Genomic DNA, 20,182 nt, shown 5'->3' with positions numbered 1-20,182 from the left:
GAGAGAGAGAGAGAGAGAGAGATAGAGCTATACAGATCAACACTGTCCACAATCGCCAACCCACACCAGCATGCACTGTACAGCAGGGGGGGAGGCAGTACCTCTCCACGTAGATACTCTTGTTGGTGCCCAGAGAGTACAGGCTGTTTAGGATGCGGTAGCACGACACCTGGATGTCATCCACTGAGAACAACACATATGGCCCAACATGTCAGAACACTACAATATAAACAACCACAAACATCCCATCACTTAGTCCGTCATCTCGTTAGCCATCTCCTGCATGGTTTGTAGGCACATCAAAGCGTGTCATTTGAAGGTTCTCACGTATGAGGTCTTCTCCGAACAGGTTCTGGCCAATGTGTTCGAAGAGGGAGGAGAGGACGGGCAGCAGGGCGAAGGTGGTGTAGTTGATGATCTGTGTGACGCCACGGGGCTGGCTGCGTGTGTGTGTGAACTGGCCCTGACGCAGGTTCTCCAGGGTCTTCTCCAGGTCCTCGGCAGCGTTGTCAAAGAACGCCCTCAGGGCCGCCTTCACCGTTTCCAGACCCGTCTTTATCACCGTCCTGGTGGATTCACACACACACACACACACACACACAGAGCACACACATACGGCAGCAGAGGATTGTTTTTTACATGTTAAGAAGATCAAAAAATAACAATGAATCCATCCATATCTATAAACACACACACACACACACACATATATATATGTATTTATGACTTGTGGAGCACACCCAAGTGAAAGTCAGGTAACATACCTGGCATCCAGGGTTTGTCCCAGTATGTGAAGACAGTTGACAATGGAGATGGCATCATTTCCTGCGGATGCGCCAGAGGAACAGTGAGTGTGGTACTGTAGCAGAGAGCAGTCTCTGCAGTCTGGGCGGTGAATATCACATGCCACACCACGCAACACACACATGCTCTTGTAGAAAAACAAACACAAGACGCCAAATGTAATCCCAAATGAACCGGCCAGTCAGATTATCTTTTCCTGAGTACAAGTATGTCAGGAAAAGAGCAGAGCAGAAAACCCAACACACACACGCACACACACGTGACAGCTCTGCTGTCTCTCCTTACCAAACAAGGATATCCTATGTCTGACAAGAACTCCCAGTTTGCAGAACAGACTGAAGAAGAAAAGAAGGGTAGAGAAGGATAAGCGGAGGGTGGGGGGAGAGATGAACGAATCACAGTGAAAGGAAAAAGTGGAGAAACAGAAAGGAAACAGAGCAGATGTGAGTGATCAAGGGAGGACAACTTGAAAGACAGGAACACAGAGTGGTATAAAAGACTGAGCAACGTTAGAAGTGTGCGTTTGTTTGTGTTCGAGTGTGTGTGTGTGTCTGGGTCTGTGTGCATGTGTGTGTGAAGATTTCTAAGATGTCTGAATTGAAATTACAAGGACATCCTGGCTTAGTAGCATGAAATCAACTATGTTTTTAAAATAAGACCCTTGAGGAAATATCCCTACTCTAATGCAAACAACTTAGCTCATCTCCTCTCTCTCGTTTACACTGATCTAAAGACCCAGGCAGGCTGACAACATCCAGCTACATGTGTCCCTGATCACCTCTATTATTGCAAACAGGAGGAGACATGGCAAGTAGGCCAGTTTACACAAACGAGACACATCCACCGATCTGGTGGTCCTCCTCACCTGGTCACCATCTCCTTCTCTTTATTGGAGGCGTGGCCCCCACTGCTGATTGGTCGGATGGCTGTGGACAGGAAGTAGAGGCGGTGGTTCTTGAAGTACTGGTCGACCAATGGCAGGACAACCTGGGTTAATGAAGACAGCAGACACAGTTCTTCAACCAAAAACAACCAACAAACACTTTTCTATTCCCAAAAGACACTGCCCTGAGTGCATCTCCTGCCCCATAGTTAATGACCGTACTCTCTGTAAAGGCGCATAATTGGGCCTGCTATTTCCCATTTCTGTTTCTCCCTGTATTGATCTGAGTGAGTCAGTGGTAAACATTGTAGTGATGTGAGGTGAGGTACTTCAGCCCACAGCACAACAGGGGTCCATGGCTATTGCATTAGAGTGTTTATAGGAGCACTGTTTGATGTTTGTTTACAGGAAGCTGCAGGTCTGACGACCTCTCCGTAACTGGGGAACAATGTGCTTAGCAGATCAAAAGCTGTGGCTTCCAGATCCTCTCCCTGGCCCTGACACAACAACCTACAAATATACCAGAGAGAGAAGGGTAGAGATAGACAGACGACGAGTAACCCAGACACCAAGCCAGGCGGCTAGACGGACAGACAGACAAACGGACCTTTCCAAAAAACTTGATCTGCTGTTCGTGGGGAACCTTCTCTCCTTTAGGTCGTGTTCCAACATCTGAAACAAGATATAGACAGACGGCTTCAGGAACACGAGCGCGTAAACAGACACTCATAACCCACACTCACACACCTAAAGAGAAGTAGGTTGAATATTCCAGACTGGATGTGTGTGACAGCCCTCACCAAACTCCAGCATGTGCTCGTGAGCTTGGTCTACATAGGTGATGAGCTGTTGGAGGAAGGTGTAGGCAAAACGCTTCTCTATAGAAGGGGTGTCCAACTCCTGCTCCTTTACACACCTGCACAGAGAAACCATGTCTGGGAAAACACTATGGACACACACACACACACACACACACGAACAGACACTCACCACATTCCTTACCTCGATACACTGTATCCATTGATTTGCAGGAATTTGAGGATCTCTTGTGCTTTTTCTCTGTCTTTGGATTTCTCTTTGGCAGTGAGCGTGTCATAGGGCACCAGCAGAGGATGGCTTCCTCCACCTTAACGAGACACAAGTCAGGGAGAGATTGTGAAACACTGCCATCTGCTGGTCGTTACTGTCAGACTACAACGCTCACAGGACCTACTGTGAGTAGTTCCCCAGGCAGAATCAGAAAACGTTTAGAGATAGCAAACTTCGGTCAGGAGTTGATGCGAATCGACAAGATCTCTGAAGGCCTAGTACCGGTAATAGCAATGAGGCTAAGCTAATAACTGTTGCTATCAGCAGCAAGGCTAACAGCAGGAGTTAATCAGATTTACCTTCATCAGTCAACAATACTGTCCTGCCTTAAAGATCAACCAAGAAGGCACAAGGACACAGGAGACAGACAGCAACTGTTTTCACACCTACAACTTTTCTTTCAGGGGGATAATGGGCCTGGTTTATTCTTGGACAGAGGCCATACTAAAACTGTACTAACCTTTAGCTTCTAGCTCAAATTTCTTCTTTTTGGCCCAAATATTGTGGTAATTCTCTGCAAGCAGTTCCGCCATCGACTAAAAGACAAGAAAAGTGAGTGCAAGGATTCGTCCATTGCAGTACAGCAGAGTGAACATTGAGTAGGAATACTTCTAACTCACGTGTAGGTCTCGAGACAGAGTCACGTTGCTCATATCAATGGGTCTAGGGATAAAGCCAGGTGCTCCTTCTGTCGACAACTGGAAACAGAAGAGTTTCTTTATTTCGTTACTCTGTCAGTGTGTGTGTGTGTGTGTGTGTGTGTGTGTGTGTGTGTGTGTGTGTGTGTGTGTGTGTGTGTGTGTGTGTGTGTGTGTGTGTAAAATGTTGTGTGTGTATAATTGCATGTGTATGTACAGTATGTATATGAGCGTGTGTGTGTGCATCTACCTGACTGGCCTGTGAGATGCGTCGGGACCTGTTGTGCAGGCTGGCAGGGTCACCCTCCCTGGTCCTCTCTATGCTCCAGCCCCAGGCTAGCATGGTCTTTAGAGACTCCTTGATGGGCCAGCGGTACACTTCCTTATCCTACAGCAGCGGAGGAACAACACAGAAGGAGGGAGGGATCCAGGGAAGGGAGGAGGGAGGCACGGAAGGACGGCTGGTTGAACAGAGTTCCAACAAGCGATGTCATCCATAATGACCAAACTAAGTCTCAGCCCTGGTTCTCGCTTGACATGAGGAATATTAACGCTCAAACTTCACATAAACACACTGACACCTAGTCACACTGTTATGTACACGAATCCCTCGTAGGGATGACATGTAGTGCACTGTAGTCCCTGTTCTGTCCAGTCATCCCGTGAGGTCTGACCTTCTCGGACAGGCCTTTGAAGGGCTTGAGGAGAGGGTGGCTCTTGGACGCCTCACACTGCAGCTCTCCATGCACCCATCCGATGGCAAACTAGGAGAGAGAGGAGAGGAGGATGGCTACAGGTCATGTACATGCTACCAGCAGACTCCTGTATGGCTGCATTACAGTATCACTGTACGTCTTTGTTTAAAGTATCTCATTTAGCTATCTAACCACTGGATGAAATACAATTGTATTGTTATAAGTGTAAGTCCACCTTGTCCATGGACCACTTCTCATGGGAGTGTTCGGCGTATTTGTTGATGAAATAGTCTAGTTTTTCGGGGACGTTCACACTGGTGTTGAGAAGTAGAAAACACAGAGAATGTTAGCAGTAATACTACCCTGCTAATCACATCGAAACAAAAGGTTTAACCCCTGCCAAACAGGAGGAGGTATCCTTCTGCTACAGTAACAGGGGTTTGACTGTTGTTATCGCTCAGAAAAGCCCTGTTGGCAAGTCATGACCTTATCCGGCATTTAAGAGTGTTTCCAGGTCTTACTTAGCGGTGTCTGCTGGTTGAGGGTTGAAGTTGCCCTCCGTGTCCATGGACGACTGCTTCTCCATCATGGCCACATAGGTAGACTCCATGTAGTCAGGGGGCAACGCCCCAGCAACAGCACTTAGACAGGGCAGGGCCAGCTTGAACAGCTCCTGGTCGTACCTCTGGAGGGAGCCAACACACACACACACACACAGACATACAGATACAAACACAGACACACACACACAAAACACAGGCACACACAGAGGCAGACACACAGTCAAATATACACACAAACATACAAACACACAAATGCAGGAAAAGCCACTAGGTGGTACTATAGTCACCTGCTAGTCTACTGTAGTGGTCAGGCTGCTGTATACAATCAATATCCTTTTTGTGTCAATGTCAAAATGTAAACCTACAGTACCCATATCAATAAAGTTGTACAACTGATTGATTGATGTGTTAATTGATTGGTCTACCTTGCGTGAAAGGGCGTCAAAGATTCCCCAGAACAGCTTCCTGGAGAGGTGGAGCTCCTCGTCTGACGAGGCTCCGAAGCTGCCCCACCCCCCCGTCAGACAGTAGTACTTCCAACAACGCTCATAGTGATTGGTCAGCAGCTGGATGGAGGAGACAAGAGTTCAGCATAGCAGTCACCAATCAGTGGAAACTGAAGAGCGTTTCCACCATCGATATACAGAATCATCGACTCATAGATCACCAGAGGTGTAGGACGTGATGTGATATGAAGCTGTGACTCCCTGTCTGTTACAGTGTCTCCTTGAGAGGTAACTTGGTGAGTTTACTGTGTGTCATATTTATGTTATTGCAGTGTGTAGATCCAATTGGTAGATGCAGGGTGTAGCTGCAGGGTGAAGCTGCATGGTGTAGCTGTAGGGTGTAGCTGCAGGGTGTAGCTGCAGGGTGTAGCTGCAGGGTGTAGCTGCAGGGTGTATGTGCAGGGTGTAGCTGTAGGGTGTAGCTGTAGGGTGTAGCTGCAGGGTGTATGTGCAGGGTGTAGCTGTAGGGTGTAGCTGTAGGGTGTAGCTGCAGGGTGTATGTGCAGGGTGTAGCTGTAGGGTGTAGCTGCAGGGTGTATGTGCAGGGTGTAGCTGCAGGGTGTAGCTGCAGGGTGTAGCTGTAGGGTCTAGCTGCAGGGTGTAGCTGTAGGGTGTAGCTGTAGGGCGTAGCTGCAGGATGTATGTGCAGGGTGTAGCTGCAGGGTGTAGCTGCAGGGTGTAGCTGTAGGGTGTAGCTGCAGGGTGTAGCTGTAGGGTGTAGCTGCAGGGTGTAGCTGCAGGGTGTATGTGCAGGGTGTAGCTGCAGGGTGTAGCTGCAGGGTGTAGCTGTAGGGTGTAGCTGCAGGGTGTAGCTGCAGGGTGTATGTGCAGGGTGTAGCTGCAGGGTGTAGCTGCAGGGTGTAGCTGTAGGGTGTAGCTGCAGGGTGTAGCTGTAGGGTGTGCTCCTACACCACCTTGAGAGGCATCTTGGTGTGCTCGTTGAGGAGAGGAACATCAAACACCAGGCGCCTGAGCAGGTGCTGCATCATCGACGGCCTTAGTTTACTAAAGGGAGACAAAAAACGACGACAACATCCTCGGTTATTACCTGCACTGAATAACAAACCCACTGACCAGCCCTAAAGGGGTCGGGCTAAACCGATTAAGAGTTAATGACATTTCAGCAAGCGGCGGTTGGACGGTTGGATCCGGGGAGAGGTTTAATAAAAGCCCAGCCACAGGAGCCTGGCTGTGTCTCACCCGCAGACGGCGAGCAGACACTCCTCGATGGCGTCCCTCTGGGCCTTGGTGAGGCAGCAGCCTTTAGACAGCCGGTACACGGTGTGGAGGAGGGAGTCGATGAGCGAGGCGAAGGGCTCCGTCCCCGCGAACAGCGGGGCACACTTGGTGAGGAGGGGGAGCACGGCCGTGCACAGGTACCTGTTGAGGGCCAGGGCCATGTCTGTGGCACTGAGGGCCGCCTGGCGGGGGGGAGGATACCTGGTTAGTCGTACAGCCTCAAGATGAACATCCCTCTCTCCCTCCTCACCGTGTCCAGTGAAGCTGCAGCTCTCAGGTCTGGCAGGAAGCCCACCTCCAGAAGGTGGAGCAGGAAGTTCTGATCCTCAATACCATAGACCCGGTCCAGGAACAGAACCATGGCTGCCTTATGGTCTGGACAGAACCCTGCCGACATGTCTGGCTCCACCACCGATCCGTCTGAGACAACACACACACACATGCAAACAAACAAACAAACAAAGAAACGTATTAGTCGAACTGTGGATCACAATGGTATGGATACAGAGAATAACCAGATACATTTAGAAAACGGCATCATCTTGTACAGTATGTGCTCGTCAAAACTACTAGTCCACCGTTCCCTTTATGGAGGTGTGACGACCCCACCTTTGGCGAGGGTGGGCATGGGGAAAGGGATACTGATCACCCCCTCCAGGTCCTCGATGGGGATGAGGGAACGCAGGATGGCTCGGATACGGATGGCCTCGCCCTTCCCTGCGTGGATCAACTGGTGACAACACACACACATACATCAAAACCTCCCTACTGTAGAAAAAGACACATTGTCCCACACCTGGAAACAGCCATCCACATTTCCTACTGTTGTAAAATGAGTGTTGTTAGCTCTTCCTTGTCATCATACTGGTCTACAGACCACCCCACCACCACCACCAGTAGGAGGCGCTAGTCTTGTGTCTCACATGCATCTCCGGAGCACAGCGTCCCAGCAGGTCAATGAGAGCAGCATAGAAGGTCATTATGGCGTTGCCGGTATGGATGGTGTCATCCTCCTCATCCTCCAACATGTCGCTGCTGTGAGGGAACACACACACATCATTACACCATAATTTACACCACACACACACACACATCCTTAAACTATGCAGAAACAGGCATGGATAATTCCTGTTATCTCTGTCTACAGGTTTGGCCTTTCCTGTTGCTGGTGTGCAGTAAGTGCGTTCCAGGGACTGAGCCTTTGTCATGTTCTGAGGTGATATGATGTATTGTAATGTCTCCCTCAAACACACTGTGCAGGAAAGGCAGAAGTAGTTATGCAACACTTGGCAGAGCATGACAGAAGGAGAGCGCTGGAGAGTAATGAGCCACCTTTTTGGCAATAGAGGATAGGAGAGAAAGAGGGATAGGGGAAAGAGAGAAAGGGAGGTGGAGGGAGACAGAAGCCAGTTAATGAGAGAGAATGAGAGTAGAAGGGAAGGAAAAACAGGGAGAGAGAGACTTACATGTCCCTAATTTATTCCCTGAACACACACATTTAAATTAGAAAGTTTGAGAAGTTCCATAGAACTGAGGAAAAGTCATCCGATAAATGGTGGGCGGAAGATTAGCCAATGAGAAGTTTGTACAACAATATAGCTTCTATGTCACCTACAGTGTCCTGCTGGCTTCTGAAGTGGGGGAGGGTCCATCTCGACTGGGATCCTCCGATATCTTGATGGCTTCCATCATGGCCGCCAGTAGACCGTTGCCGCCCTCACCACGTAGCGCGGGGCCAAAACACTCTGGCCGGCGAATCAGCAGCCTCACTACCACGTTGGCGTTCTCCTCCACGCTCTCACCTGATTGGACAGAAAGAAACAGTTCAGTATCTCAGATGGGCAACGTTGAGCTGCAAAGCATTATGGGAGCAAAGGACAAAGTCTAGTGTGAAAACAGGGACCGTTGCAGAAGACAGCGAAGCGCAGGAAGTCCAGGTAGCGTTCACCCTCCACAGGGTTCCAGCCGATGTCAGGGTAGCCCTTGGAAACCAGCATGACACAGCTCTGCAGTCCACACCCTGCGAGGTACTGAACCACCTGGGAGAGGGGGGGGGGGGGGGGGGGGGGGGAGGGGGGATAAGACCAGGGTCATTCTAATGTCGGCCAGTCAGGGTAAAGTTCATTTGACAGGATACTTCAGCTTGTCAGGTGAGCAGCTGCATACATACTGTACGAGGCAGCTCTCTGGGAGTCAGTCTATAAATACAACAAGGGTTTATACAGAGTACTGGCTGGCCTGAATAAAGTTAGTTCTGTTGGGCAGAGGTAGGAGGAGGGCTAAGAAAAGGAGAGAGGGGAGGGGTGAGAGGGAAAGAAAAGAGAGGAGGGAGAGTTAGGGAGAGTGGGAGGTACAGAGAGAGAAAGAAGAATGGAGAGAAAGAGAGTGAGAGAGAGATACAGTACCTTCTCCAGGTCAGGCTCCCTGAGGGCCAGAGCCAGCTCATTGTTATCCATCACTGATGCCGCAGCTACATCCAGGGGGGTCGAACCTCGCATGGAGGGGGAGGCTAGGAGGGGGAGGGAGCCAAGGGAGAGAAGGGGGCCAGGAAAGGAGGAGAGGGAGTGGAGGGGGGGAGGGGACGCAGAAGAGGGGAGAGCAAAGGAGAGGAGAATAGGGAGGAAAGGAGAAGGAGATGTAGAGGGCAGTAAAGTTGGAAGGTTGAGGATAGGAAAGAGGGATGAGAAGATGGATGAGGAGATGTGCAGGATACACAGAGACACAGAATAATCAGGAACCCTCGACTGATTTTAGAACTGCATGTATCACTACACAGCTGCAGGCGTAAATAAAGATTACACCATAGTTTATGCTCTGTGCACTAATGTAATGCACTGTCTCTGCGCCTGCAGAATGATAGAAAACACTTATTTTCTAGGCTGAGCTCAACTGCCAGTAAAGGTCTAATAGACTGTGTCAAAGTACCAAAGATCTCATCACAGTGAAATAGAAAAACCATAAAAACCCAATGCTCTTACCGAGGCCGACGCTGCTGTTTTCCAGCAGGTAACTGAGGTGGTCGAACATGGCTTTTTGGTTTTGTCTACTGATGCGACAGAAGTAGCAAAGAAAACGACAGCAGTTGGCCACCATCTTAGGAAATGTGATTTCCTTAACAGAAGTGATAGAGAAGTCGCACACTATTACTGGTTGTGTCAGGGTGACGTCGCTGTCACACATCACACACAGAGGGGCACTGGGGCCCTCATAAAAAACATGAGAGGGAGAATGCTAGTCACTGTTTCTAACAAGTTTATACATCAAAGACAGCTTAACTCAAGTCAATTAGATCTAAAATGGCGGCAAACCTATCCCGTACAAATGCCAAATGTATTGCACAGTAGTACAACAGAGTAACTAAAGAGTAAATACGTGATTTAGTATGTGAATGGCTGTCAGATAATGGTTTGGTTGGTTAGTTGCTTAGTCAAAGTGTGTAGTTAGTCAGTTAACTCATTTATGCGTTTGTTACCTTGGACTCTCCCCCACTGAGCACATTGACCATGACCTCCATGACCGTCTCGTGCATTCCTAGGGCCCTCATCAGGTTAGGGTGCTGGTAGAACACCTTGTTGTTCATGATGTCACTGAGGAGAAACACACTGGCTTACACACCGCCATCTTGGCTGTTTCTACCCAAGCAGACCTGGGGTCTGCAGTAAACAGCAGGCGTGTCTGTGTTTAGTCCTCTCCTCACCCCAGGCCTCTGATCATGAGCTTCTCCTCCTCTCGGCCCATGCGGACAGACAGCAGAGACCTGATCTGGCCCAGAGACGCCAGCAGGTTGATGGTGTCCTCCACTGACACTGAGTTGATGGTGTAGGTCTTGGGCAGCGCCCTCACCTGGCCACCTGGAGAAGTTCAGCCAAGGTTAGGACAGTTTGGTCTTCTAAACACAGCTAGCCCAAGCTTTACATGGTATATACCCTCTGCAGGGTTGGGCGGGCTTGTTTCGTATGGGAGCGTACCGATGCCATCGTACTGGCGGTGCAGCAGGACAAACATGGCTCTGACCAGCTCTGGGTCCTCGATGACAGACTCCTGCGCCCAGCGCACCATGGTCTCTGAGATGAGCTGCTGGAGGGTACCTGGAGGACACACAGACATGTACGACCGTCACAAACACATGCACAAACACACACACACACATACACACTCACGCAAACACACACACAGGCACACACACATGTGGCACATCTACTGGGGAGTTGGTTCTGCTTGTGCTTGTTCCTTAAGGTGGCAGGTTTTGCTTGTTCCTTAAGGTGGCAGGTTATGAGCTACTCATAAGGAAAACAATGTCGAAAAAGGGTAAAGTGAAATGGAATAGTCATCCCAAAATTGAATTACTGAATTACAGTGTTCCGAGTGCGAAAAAAACCAGAACACTAGAACTAGGTGTACTGTGTAGAGGACAGCGTTGTCATAATGAGGTCAGTGTATTCTGCGGTGTTGCTCCCTACTCCCAGCCTCTCCCACAGGAAGACAGGAGGGAAGGAAGGGCTTACTGGGCTTCTTGGCTTGTTTTTTCTTGGGCAGGTCAGTCATTTTCCTCCTCAAGTAGGCCACCTTCTCCACGAGGGAGATCAGTCGGCCCCGGATGGTGAAGTCGCTGTCGCCCTCGCTTGCCCGGTCATCGTCCATCTCTATACCTGCACAACACAACACACACACAGGACACAGAGTTACCTCCTGAGGAGCAGAGAGTGTGTGTGTGCGTGTGTGTGTATGCGTGGGAGGGTCTCCTTTGGTGACCAGATAATCAAATAGAATAAAGTTGATTTAATTTAGATGTGTGTAGTTGATTACTGAAAGGATAATGAGGAGATGATGTGCAGTCATAAAGTGACTAGAGCCACTGTCAAGGAGATGGCTGTAGATTGGCTGGACCAGCATTACCACAGTGAATCATGAGGTCTTCATGGAAGTCCAGTAGCTGTTCTCTGATGTCTTCTGGACATGGACATTCCTGCTTCTCTTCCTTGAAGTTCAGCAGCATGTTGATCTACAGGGAGGAGCATGGAGGAGCCAACAGCTTGATAAACTACACATAGAAAGTATGATGATGAAAACAATCATCAATGATTTTCAAAAACTAATATTTTTTGTTTAAGTACAGCTGTATGATAAACTCCTTTCTCCCTCTCTCACCCTGCCCCCTCCCTACCCTTTCCTATCCTCCCTCCCCTCCTCTCCTCTGTCAAGGTTCCCTTCCTGCTGTACCTGTTCCTGTGGGGGGGATCTGAACTCTTTGGTCTTGCGGGCGGTCAGGGCAGCAGACATGTTGAGAGCCTGCATGACCTCGTTGTAGCGGAAACGCTGGTTGTCCTGGAGATGGGCCACGAAGTCGTCAGAGAATGCCACCACCGCCTCGATGCGATGTCTCACCTGACAGTCACACAGATACTGGAGCAGGTGGCACATCTGGAGACACACACGCACATCCGAGCACACCAACACACACACACACACTGGTGAGGAGGGAGGTCAATAGTGAACTCAGGTGTGACTGCGCTGCAGTACGCGAGGAGACTTTCCTACCTGGAGTTTTACAGGCTCTGGTAGCTTCATCTGCAGAAGGCCCTCCTTGGGGACCTTGATCCCCCCATCCTCCCCCCCGGCCCCCTCCCCCCGCGCCTCCACCTTACTGCCCTCCTTCTCAGGCTTCTCCGTGGGCCCGTCACCCCCTTCGGAGAACACGCTGGGTTCTATCAGCTGCAGGATGTTCTTCAGGTCCCCGTTGTGGAATACGCCCATGATGAGGAGCGTGTAGAACAGTTTAATGAGAGGGACAAACAGGAACTCAGTGCTGCCCCCTATGGGGTCCCTGACGTGTAGGCTGCCCTCCCTCACCGCCTCCGTCAGCATCTCGATCGTCTTCGTCTTCAGGATGTCCAACGGAAACTCGGGGCTGTTCTGGAAACAGTCCCCGCCCCCGCCCGCTCCCGAGCCCCCCGCCCCGCACAGGAAGCTCGGCGAGGAGAAGTGCATCCTGGGCCGCAGCGAGGTGCTGAGGCCGATCCCAGGGAGGCCGTGCTTCTTCTTCTCGTCCGGGAACAGCGTGATGCTCTTGGTCTCGTCCGTCATGGGCACGATGTACTCGTTGTTCATCATGAGTCGGGCCGTGGCGTAGGTGCTGAGGTGGATGTCTATGAGGAGGTCGTAGTAGCCCGTCCGCAGCAGGCCGGGCATGTACTTGTTGTCGATGGCGTACAGGAGCTGGGCCTCGTCCACGTGGCTGCAGAGGGCGTGGGCCACGCGGTTGTTGCCCAGGGCGCACACGGCCGAGTAGAGACGCAGGGTGTGGTAGTGGAACTTCAGCAGCTCCTTCTGCTCCGTCAGCTCCAAGATGTCCACCGACCTGGACACACACACGGACACGCGCGCGCACACACATGTCAGTGGAGGGCAGGCAAACGTGTTCCCGAGACGCAACCCCCTTGTTTTTTTGTCGACGAACATATGAGTGAAACACAAGGCCCGAAAGTGAGCAGGGTACCTGTTCTCCTCAGGGATGTGCAGGGACATGAACTGGAGCGGTTCTGAACATTGCACCAGCCAGCCGTGGCGGTCGTTGACGCGCGACACCTCCACCTTCAGGAAGTGGTTGGGGACGCGGCTCCACAGGACGGGAGTCAGGAACTGGATGTGGAGCCTGGGGGGGCACTGGGGGGTGGCATTCTTCCTCTCACTCTTGAACAGCCCCGCCGACAAGGGCATCACGTTCTGTCAGCACAGACACAGATATACTGAGCTGGTATAGAGAGAGGGGGCAAGGCCTTTTGCTGCAAACTCTCTCTGAGGGATGAAGGTCAGAGAGCTGGTTTTTATAGAGAACACAGAGGAAACAGACGTGGGAAACAATAGCTGGTTTCAGAAAAGCAAGGTGAAGAGTACAAAGGGCAGTCCAAAGGGCAGTCCTTGGGAATGATGAGATATACAGTATGGTGCAGACAGCTTCCCTCCTGGTCAAAGCAAGGCAAAGATTGGGAAACACTGCAATACTAGAATCAATATCAATCAATGTAGTCGTAAGAATACATCAATAGACTGGATAATGTAAAACATTCATAATGTATGCCATCAATAAGGTAACGTAAAGTAAGACTTGAGGATTAATTTATGCCAATGGTAAATCCTTCAATTTCTCCCTCAACAAACAAGTAGACAGTCCCAGACAGGAAGACAGTAGGAGATCAGCTTTCAGAGCAGCTTTTCAGTACATGACACCAGTGGAAAAGGGGAGTGAGGCAAACAGCTTGTCTCTTCTGCTGGTGCGAGGTCCTTCTTGTTCCCTGTTCCTCCAACACCTCCCGTACTCTGAGGCTGGCCTAGAAAGCTGTGGCTCTATTCTGTCAGCAGCTGGGTGTGTTTGTGTCGGAGTGGATCCTCACCTTCATGCGCCCCAGTTCAAACTGAAAGATGTTAGGGCTGGTGGCCTGAGCGAACACAGCAGGAAACAGCTTGGTACTGGGCTCCACCTGGAGAGACAGATGGAGGGAGGGAGGGACCTTCAGTGAGGCCCTGTTCTAACCCACTGTGCTACTTGCTGGTGACTGTGCTGTGTACTTTACCTGGTAGTAGGTACCGAGCTCCTTGCCATTGGCAGTGAAGGAGAGCAGTCCGTTGGCAGAGTCCACCACACAACCGATCTCAAGCCCATTGTTGTTCCTGCCCTGCCCTGGACTGGTGCTCTCCCCTGCCCACACCATGTAGCAGTTACTGCGCTTTATACTGGAGAGGAGAGGACACGGAAGGGGTTTTATCCCAGATTCAGAGACTTATTCAGACAGACCAGCCCTGCGGGGAGCACTCCAACTCAAACTGACCTCTCGTGAACTTTGCCCTTCTCGTCTCCCAGGGTAACGGTAACAGTGCGGACCTTGTCCAGCTCAAAAGCCGTGTCGTGCTGGTGGAAGTCCGAAGTGACCCAGCCGACCCACACACTGGACGGCTCCTGGCCCGGAAAGATGCGCACCGAGTAGTAGTACTGGGGAGACACACACACAGTTAATACACCCAGTCAGAAGTAGGGAGTGGGATTCTTTTAATGCCGTACGTGTGTGTGTGTGTGTGCAGTCTGTGTGTGTGCATGAACACATCTCACAGTGGAAGTCTGCATGAGGTACTCATAGTCGTCTCTGTCGTCAGCCAGCACCTCCTCAGACAGGCGGGTGGAGGAGGTGCTGCTGTTGTCTGGCTTGGTCCTCTTCAGCATGAACCTGCCATGACCAAGCACAGATGCTTTCTGGCTTAGAGCGAGGTGTAGTACTAACATCAACTAGGGTTATGATTCACACAGTCAATACATCTTACTCAGGCAAAGTACAGGATGTCATGTAATGCCTGGACATGGTGTAAGGAGGGAGTCTCCCAGGGGTATAGCTGGGTAGAGTTCTTAGTCCACACTGGGGGTGTGCCTCCTTACCTCTGTTTCAGCTTGGAGGGCTTCTCCTGGGCATAGTCTTTGTGATTGTTGAACTCGTCCTTCTCCGGCCCGTTGGAGCCCATGTGACCATGGGCTGACTTCATCAGGACCTCAAAGTCGGACACCGTCTCAAAGTCCTCCAGCTCCTTCTTGGGAGAGAAGAGGCCTCCGTTGGCTGGCAGTGTCCCACCGGGGGACTTGGCGAAGGCCTCGGAGCACTCGATAGGCATGCTGAGGCGGTAGAACACAATGTCTGTGTTGCTGTTCTGGGAGCCGAACGACCTCTGGGTGACCTTGAGGCACGGCGGGATCTCCACGGTGCCGTCGATCCGTGTGACCTTTAAGCCACAGGGAGGTCACAAAGGTGGATGAGTCATAGGGGTCAGGAAGAGGTCATGTTGGGGTCATGGTGGGAGTACCTCTGTATGTGTTCATTCATCGTCAAACCCTTGTCATACTTAAAACTAAGATTGGTTGGAAACCTGATAATCCCTCTGTCATGGGTACCGGTGTATGGTTCAGCAGGTGTTAATGATCTTGTTTGTTTGGGGTCAGTCTCACCTCGATGTGTTCGTGGTTGTGCGGTACGGGTATGAACTGAGGCAGCCTCTTGCTGAGCCACATGGTCAGATCCCGGTTCATGTTGACGGCAAACGGTTCGTAGCCCTCCTGCAGGCCGCAGATGGTGAAGTACTTGAGCGTGCTCACATCCTTGCCAAAGTTCATGCGGCCCACCTGACACACACCCAGACTGCACACTGGGATGAACCCTGGGAAAGGCAGGAAGGGGCATCATCACCACCACCACCACCACCATCATCTTTATCATCATGGTCATCACCTTACCATGGCTACCATGACACTTTTGGTAGGTCAAAATATGGATGTGCAAATGTATTGACCTTGATTCTTTTGTTTTTCCTAAAACAAATCCCTCTGGAGTTCTCCTACTCTGACCAGTAGATGGCTCTGCAGTTCACTTGTTTCACCTGCAACTTGACAGGCTGCTGATGACCCTGATGAAACACTCCAAATTGGCTCATTAGCTCTATCACATCTATTTAATGAACGCCCTCTCTGTCATCAACTCTATCTAATCACATGGATGCCTTCATAGGCCCACTTCCTGGTTGTGTGTCTGTCTGTTACCGTTGGAGCATATCAGACCGGGCCAGGTGGATTGTGGGATTGTGGATTGCGCTTGTGCCCAATCAGCAGTGCGACTCTTACAGCACTGCCAGTCTGCTTAGCCCTGCCGCTAAGATAGCTTCTGACCATGCCATGTTTGTGTATTTGACAGTTTGTGTGGGTATGTGTGTGTGCGTGTGTGTTGTACTGTGAGAAAACACTTCAAATGAATTTGACAGCGTCCTATGAACTATAGGGGAGTGAAGCAGGGTAGTGGACACAGCCAAAGGCCCCTCTGGTCTGGCTCAAATACTGTGTCAGGAGGCAAGCCAGTGGAAGTAATAGTCCAGAGGTTTAGAGAAGTACAAATGGTGCTGTCATTGGTGACATAACAGTGACGTTAATCGTTAGTTGAAGTGTTGCCAAACCTACATTTTTTCTCTGTCTCTGTCTTTTTGGACCGGAAACTTTATTTGAACGGGACCCAACGGGATTACAGTAATACAGATTAAATGAGAGAAGAACAGAGTTGAGGCACAAACCTTCCCAGACTTCAAAGTCCTTGAAGGCCAGTTCAGACCCTGAGTCATCTAGTAAGACCTCTCCGTTGTGGGTGAACATCATGGTCTGTTCGTTCATGTCCACCATGCAGCCCACCACGTCACCTGACTGCCATGACCGCCCAAAGTGCTCATTCCCCTGGTGCCACCGCTGGGCCTGAGCAAAGCAAACAGGATACACACACACGTCACCAGTATACCAGTATATACTGTACTGACACACACAAACACACATGCATGCGCGCACATGCATGCACATCCACACTCTCTCTCTCTCTCTCTCTCTCTCTCTCGATATTATACACACCCTTGCAAACACACACAGACAAGCAGAATGCACACACACACACACACACACACACATATGCAGATCTCTCCAGCTTCCTCTCTACTGGTCATAAATAGCTGTTGTCACCACCTGCAGTGCTTGACAGTGTGAGTCACCTCAGCCCTCGCCTCCTGCCCACTCAGAGAATGACAGCCTTCACACCAGCCTGACTAACCACCAGCTCAGTCACCCGCCCTGGCCACGGCAGACAACATGGGGGAGCACGGCGTCACACCGTTCTTCCTAAGCGGTTGCAGGGGCCTCCAAGTGCATCTAGGGGGTGTCTATGCATAGAGAATACCTTCATGTTCTCGCTAAGTGATGTCCTCAAAAGGATCACTATCACGGTGGCTCCGTTTCTGTTCATTCGCTCAGAGCAGCAGCAACAACGGCAGGACAGATTACGCAGTGTGAACTGGTGATGTTACCTTGAAGCCGTCGAATACGAAGGCGTGCTCGTCGGAGCCCAGTTCCTGGTCGGGCAGACAGCCAGGCCGTGCCCAGCCCACCCTCATCTCCCCTGACGTCACCACCTCAAACTCAAAGTACCACCTCCCGGCATTCACACTGTAGGGTTTCTCCGCACGGAAGATACGGAAACGCTCGGCGGACATGTTGCTCAAGTCTGCTCTGGCTGCTGGAGAGAGAGACAGAGAGAGAGAGCGAGAGACAGAGAGAGAGAGAGAGAGAGAGAGAGAGAGAGAGAGAGAGAGAGAGAGAGAGAGAGAGAGAGAGAGAGAGAGAGAGAGAGGATGAAGGATGTATAACAGTATGCTGGCGGTGTGATCTGAGGATTGCTTTGAGACCTTGCTGGTGAAGAAGTATCGAAATCAATTTATTCCCTGTGGGTTGATGGGAAAAGAAAACATCAAGAGGGCCAACTGACAAAGTGTTTTTCAAAATGCGTAGTTTATTGGCAGTTTTGCCTTGCTCAGCATCCGTCAGAAGAGGCAGCTCTAGCTGGGCTAACCCTGGCAGCTAGCTGGTAGCGGAAGGTAAACAACTGTCCAGGTGATTCATGGCGTGGTGCTTGCACAGCTAAGTCACCCATGCAGGCCCACTACAGCTATAAATTCAATCAGACCAGGAAAAGAAAAAAAACTAGCCAGTTTAAAAACGGTGTCATAAAGTATTCTAAAGAATAGTGCATGAACTGTCTTGGATTAGACAGAGCTGTTGCAAAGAAGACAAGTGTGTGTGTGTGGGTGTGTGTTAGTGTGTGTGGTGTGTGAGTGAGTGACCATACCATGGTCCTGGTCAGGGGCCTCCAGATTGTACCCGTAGCCCAGCAGAGTACGTACGGCCTCTCTCAGACTATCCTTGTTGGACTTCTTGGTTCTCTCGTCCAGCAGAGCATAGGGAACCAGACGGGGGTTCCTCCGGTTCTTCACATCCTTCACCAGGGAGGAGGAGGTTAGTCAGGAAATGGGGACAGGAAGTTGTTTTTCTTTCTTGTTACTGTGTACATTTTTAATCATTCAAACCCAGACTTGTTCTGATGACAGAAGTATCTACAGTCCCGTGTTGCAAATAACCTAGACCCATGTCAGAATGTTTCAAATGCAAAAACACAAGATTTACATTTTGGGACAGTTCAAATTCAGTTTGGGACGGTTCATTTTGCACTTTGGGACGGTACTGGGACCGTGAGGAAAAAGGTTAGTTGCGAGCCCTGCACAGGACACACCTGCTCCTTAACATGCTAAGATCCTGCCAACACATCTCAGCTGCAGGAACAAAGCAGAGTGTGCTGTCAGACAGGTTTCACAGCCAGGATTATTGTGGAGCGTCTGCATTAGCGAGTGTGCTAACCCTTGCCATGAATAACCCTGGCAGTGTTAATCCTACAGCTAGCTTGCTCCCTCTCCATTCACCACCCTTCATTTTCTTACTCCCCCCTCCCTCACCCCCATCTACCCCTTTCACCCAGACGATGTCGAGAACTGTGTACTGTGTGTAATCCTGCAGCACAGTTGGGTACTATGCTGGTGTACTGTCTACCCAGTGGTACAGGAGTTGTGAAGACATTTGAGAGCCATCTAAGACCGAGAGTGCCTTTTAAAATGTCTGTCATTTTTTGTTTATAACTGGGATAAAGACAGCGTAAGGCATACAGACGTGCACACACATTGACCGCCCCCTCACCACACACACACACACATCACACACACACACCTGTTGGATGCCGTAGGTCCAGCCCTGGCGGATGCGGTCCCTAGCCCAGACGTTGTGGGCGTTCTCCGCCAGCTTGTCCACCATGGCCTCCTGGGTGGAGGCCAGCTTGATGTGGCTCAGGTCCATGGGCGCCGGCTTGTAGCCACTGGACAGCTCGTAGCTGGCCCGGAGAGAGAGGGAAAACCAGCGGTTTACATGCATCCTGTTGACCTTCCTTCAGACTAGCTGACTGGGGTTGTTTCCCCTCCAGCCATACTATAAAACACTGCAAAATACTGTAAGAGTAGCATTCTGTAACATACTGATCTTGTGGGATGAACTGTAAGACGTCAGTGGACAGGGGACTTACGTAGGGGACAGTTTGAGGTTATTGACCTTCTCAACAGCATGTTCATCAGCCAGGCCAACGTGGCAACCCAGAGCCAGGAGAGTCCTGTGGAGACACACACACGCAGGTTTGAGGTGTGGGTATACAGTAAGAGAATACTGTCATCTTCAGAATGTGACCAGTGAAGAGAGGTGAAGTGAATGGGTCATTACAACTTATATATTTCTATTCAGCAGCAGCAGCATTACATTGTCTTTGACACAGTGTACAGTACGTCTGTATGGTCAGTTAATCTGGTCCATCAGGACTCATAAGCCTCCAGTATGGAATAGAGTTTAAAATCCATGTGGAGAAAACCTTCAACCCACCATGGGAGACTTGATGAGTCCTAAACATAAAAACACATGATCACTACTTTTTAGCATGTCCTATTTTATAAGGGATAATGAGCAGAAAGAGAGAGAGACTCGGGTACTCTAATATTCTGCTCAGGGAAAACCCTTTTTGCATTTAGATAGCCCTTCGTGTCTGTCTCATCACAGCCCAGCACTTCAATCTTACTCTCCCTCCTCGACTTATGAAATTAATTAAACTAACATCGTCATTCCCTGAAGGTTTCAAATGACTTGTGGAATTGGCTATGGGTAGTCTTGGAGAAAAATAACTGTCAGAAGAGGCTGATATTCAGTTGATGGAAAGCCACAGCAGGTATTGAAAATCCTTTTGCCTGTCACAAACTGCTCATCGATCACAAAAACGTGCCAGATGGAAACAGAGATCAAGTCATGTGATGTGTGTATCAGTAAGGCTGGCGGCAGGGT

General features: G+C 50.3%; 1 protein-coding gene across 1 annotated transcript in view; it reads right to left on the bottom strand.

Moving 5' to 3' along the window:
• ryr2a (ryanodine receptor 2a (cardiac)) overlaps positions 1 to 20,182 on the bottom strand; it is a 91,417-nt gene that overhangs the window by 23,545 nt on the left and 47,690 nt on the right. The window contains exons 24-66 of the mRNA XM_047032379.1: positions 19,383 to 19,466; positions 19,034 to 19,193; positions 18,105 to 18,252; positions 17,287 to 17,495; positions 16,513 to 16,687; positions 15,404 to 15,612; positions 14,843 to 15,180; positions 14,522 to 14,636; positions 14,244 to 14,404; positions 13,989 to 14,148; positions 13,809 to 13,895; positions 12,914 to 13,140; positions 11,956 to 12,775; positions 11,638 to 11,838; positions 11,314 to 11,419; positions 10,923 to 11,066; positions 10,386 to 10,505; positions 10,115 to 10,268; positions 9,890 to 10,004; positions 9,396 to 9,528; positions 8,823 to 8,926; positions 8,321 to 8,456; positions 8,033 to 8,219; positions 7,341 to 7,452; positions 7,027 to 7,147; positions 6,668 to 6,837; positions 6,379 to 6,599; positions 6,093 to 6,183; positions 5,098 to 5,238; positions 4,631 to 4,794; positions 4,345 to 4,423; positions 4,089 to 4,178; positions 3,665 to 3,802; positions 3,397 to 3,474; positions 3,237 to 3,312; positions 2,690 to 2,813; positions 2,488 to 2,603; positions 2,295 to 2,359; positions 1,670 to 1,791; positions 1,090 to 1,139; positions 765 to 825; positions 328 to 566; positions 102 to 183 (exon numbers count right to left, since the gene is read on the bottom strand). Of these exons, the coding sequence (XP_046888335.1) occupies positions 102 to 183; positions 328 to 566; positions 765 to 825; positions 1,090 to 1,139; positions 1,670 to 1,791; positions 2,295 to 2,359; positions 2,488 to 2,603; positions 2,690 to 2,813; positions 3,237 to 3,312; positions 3,397 to 3,474; positions 3,665 to 3,802; positions 4,089 to 4,178; positions 4,345 to 4,423; positions 4,631 to 4,794; positions 5,098 to 5,238; positions 6,093 to 6,183; positions 6,379 to 6,599; positions 6,668 to 6,837; positions 7,027 to 7,147; positions 7,341 to 7,452; positions 8,033 to 8,219; positions 8,321 to 8,456; positions 8,823 to 8,926; positions 9,396 to 9,528; positions 9,890 to 10,004; positions 10,115 to 10,268; positions 10,386 to 10,505; positions 10,923 to 11,066; positions 11,314 to 11,419; positions 11,638 to 11,838; positions 11,956 to 12,775; positions 12,914 to 13,140; positions 13,809 to 13,895; positions 13,989 to 14,148; positions 14,244 to 14,404; positions 14,522 to 14,636; positions 14,843 to 15,180; positions 15,404 to 15,612; positions 16,513 to 16,687; positions 17,287 to 17,495; positions 18,105 to 18,252; positions 19,034 to 19,193; positions 19,383 to 19,466 (6,633 nt within the window). The remainder of the gene's footprint in view (positions 1 to 101; positions 184 to 327; positions 567 to 764; positions 826 to 1,089; positions 1,140 to 1,669; positions 1,792 to 2,294; positions 2,360 to 2,487; positions 2,604 to 2,689; positions 2,814 to 3,236; positions 3,313 to 3,396; positions 3,475 to 3,664; positions 3,803 to 4,088; positions 4,179 to 4,344; positions 4,424 to 4,630; positions 4,795 to 5,097; positions 5,239 to 6,092; positions 6,184 to 6,378; positions 6,600 to 6,667; positions 6,838 to 7,026; positions 7,148 to 7,340; positions 7,453 to 8,032; positions 8,220 to 8,320; positions 8,457 to 8,822; positions 8,927 to 9,395; positions 9,529 to 9,889; positions 10,005 to 10,114; positions 10,269 to 10,385; positions 10,506 to 10,922; positions 11,067 to 11,313; positions 11,420 to 11,637; positions 11,839 to 11,955; positions 12,776 to 12,913; positions 13,141 to 13,808; positions 13,896 to 13,988; positions 14,149 to 14,243; positions 14,405 to 14,521; positions 14,637 to 14,842; positions 15,181 to 15,403; positions 15,613 to 16,512; positions 16,688 to 17,286; positions 17,496 to 18,104; positions 18,253 to 19,033; positions 19,194 to 19,382; positions 19,467 to 20,182) is intronic.

The sequence above is a fragment of the Hypomesus transpacificus genome, chromosome 13 (genome assembly GCF_021917145.1).
Source record: "Hypomesus transpacificus isolate Combined female chromosome 13, fHypTra1, whole genome shotgun sequence".
NCBI lineage: Eukaryota > Metazoa > Chordata > Actinopteri > Osmeriformes > Osmeridae > Hypomesus > Hypomesus transpacificus.
The sequence above is the reverse complement of the archived record's forward strand: the minus strand, read 5'-3'. Positions and strand labels throughout refer to the sequence as shown.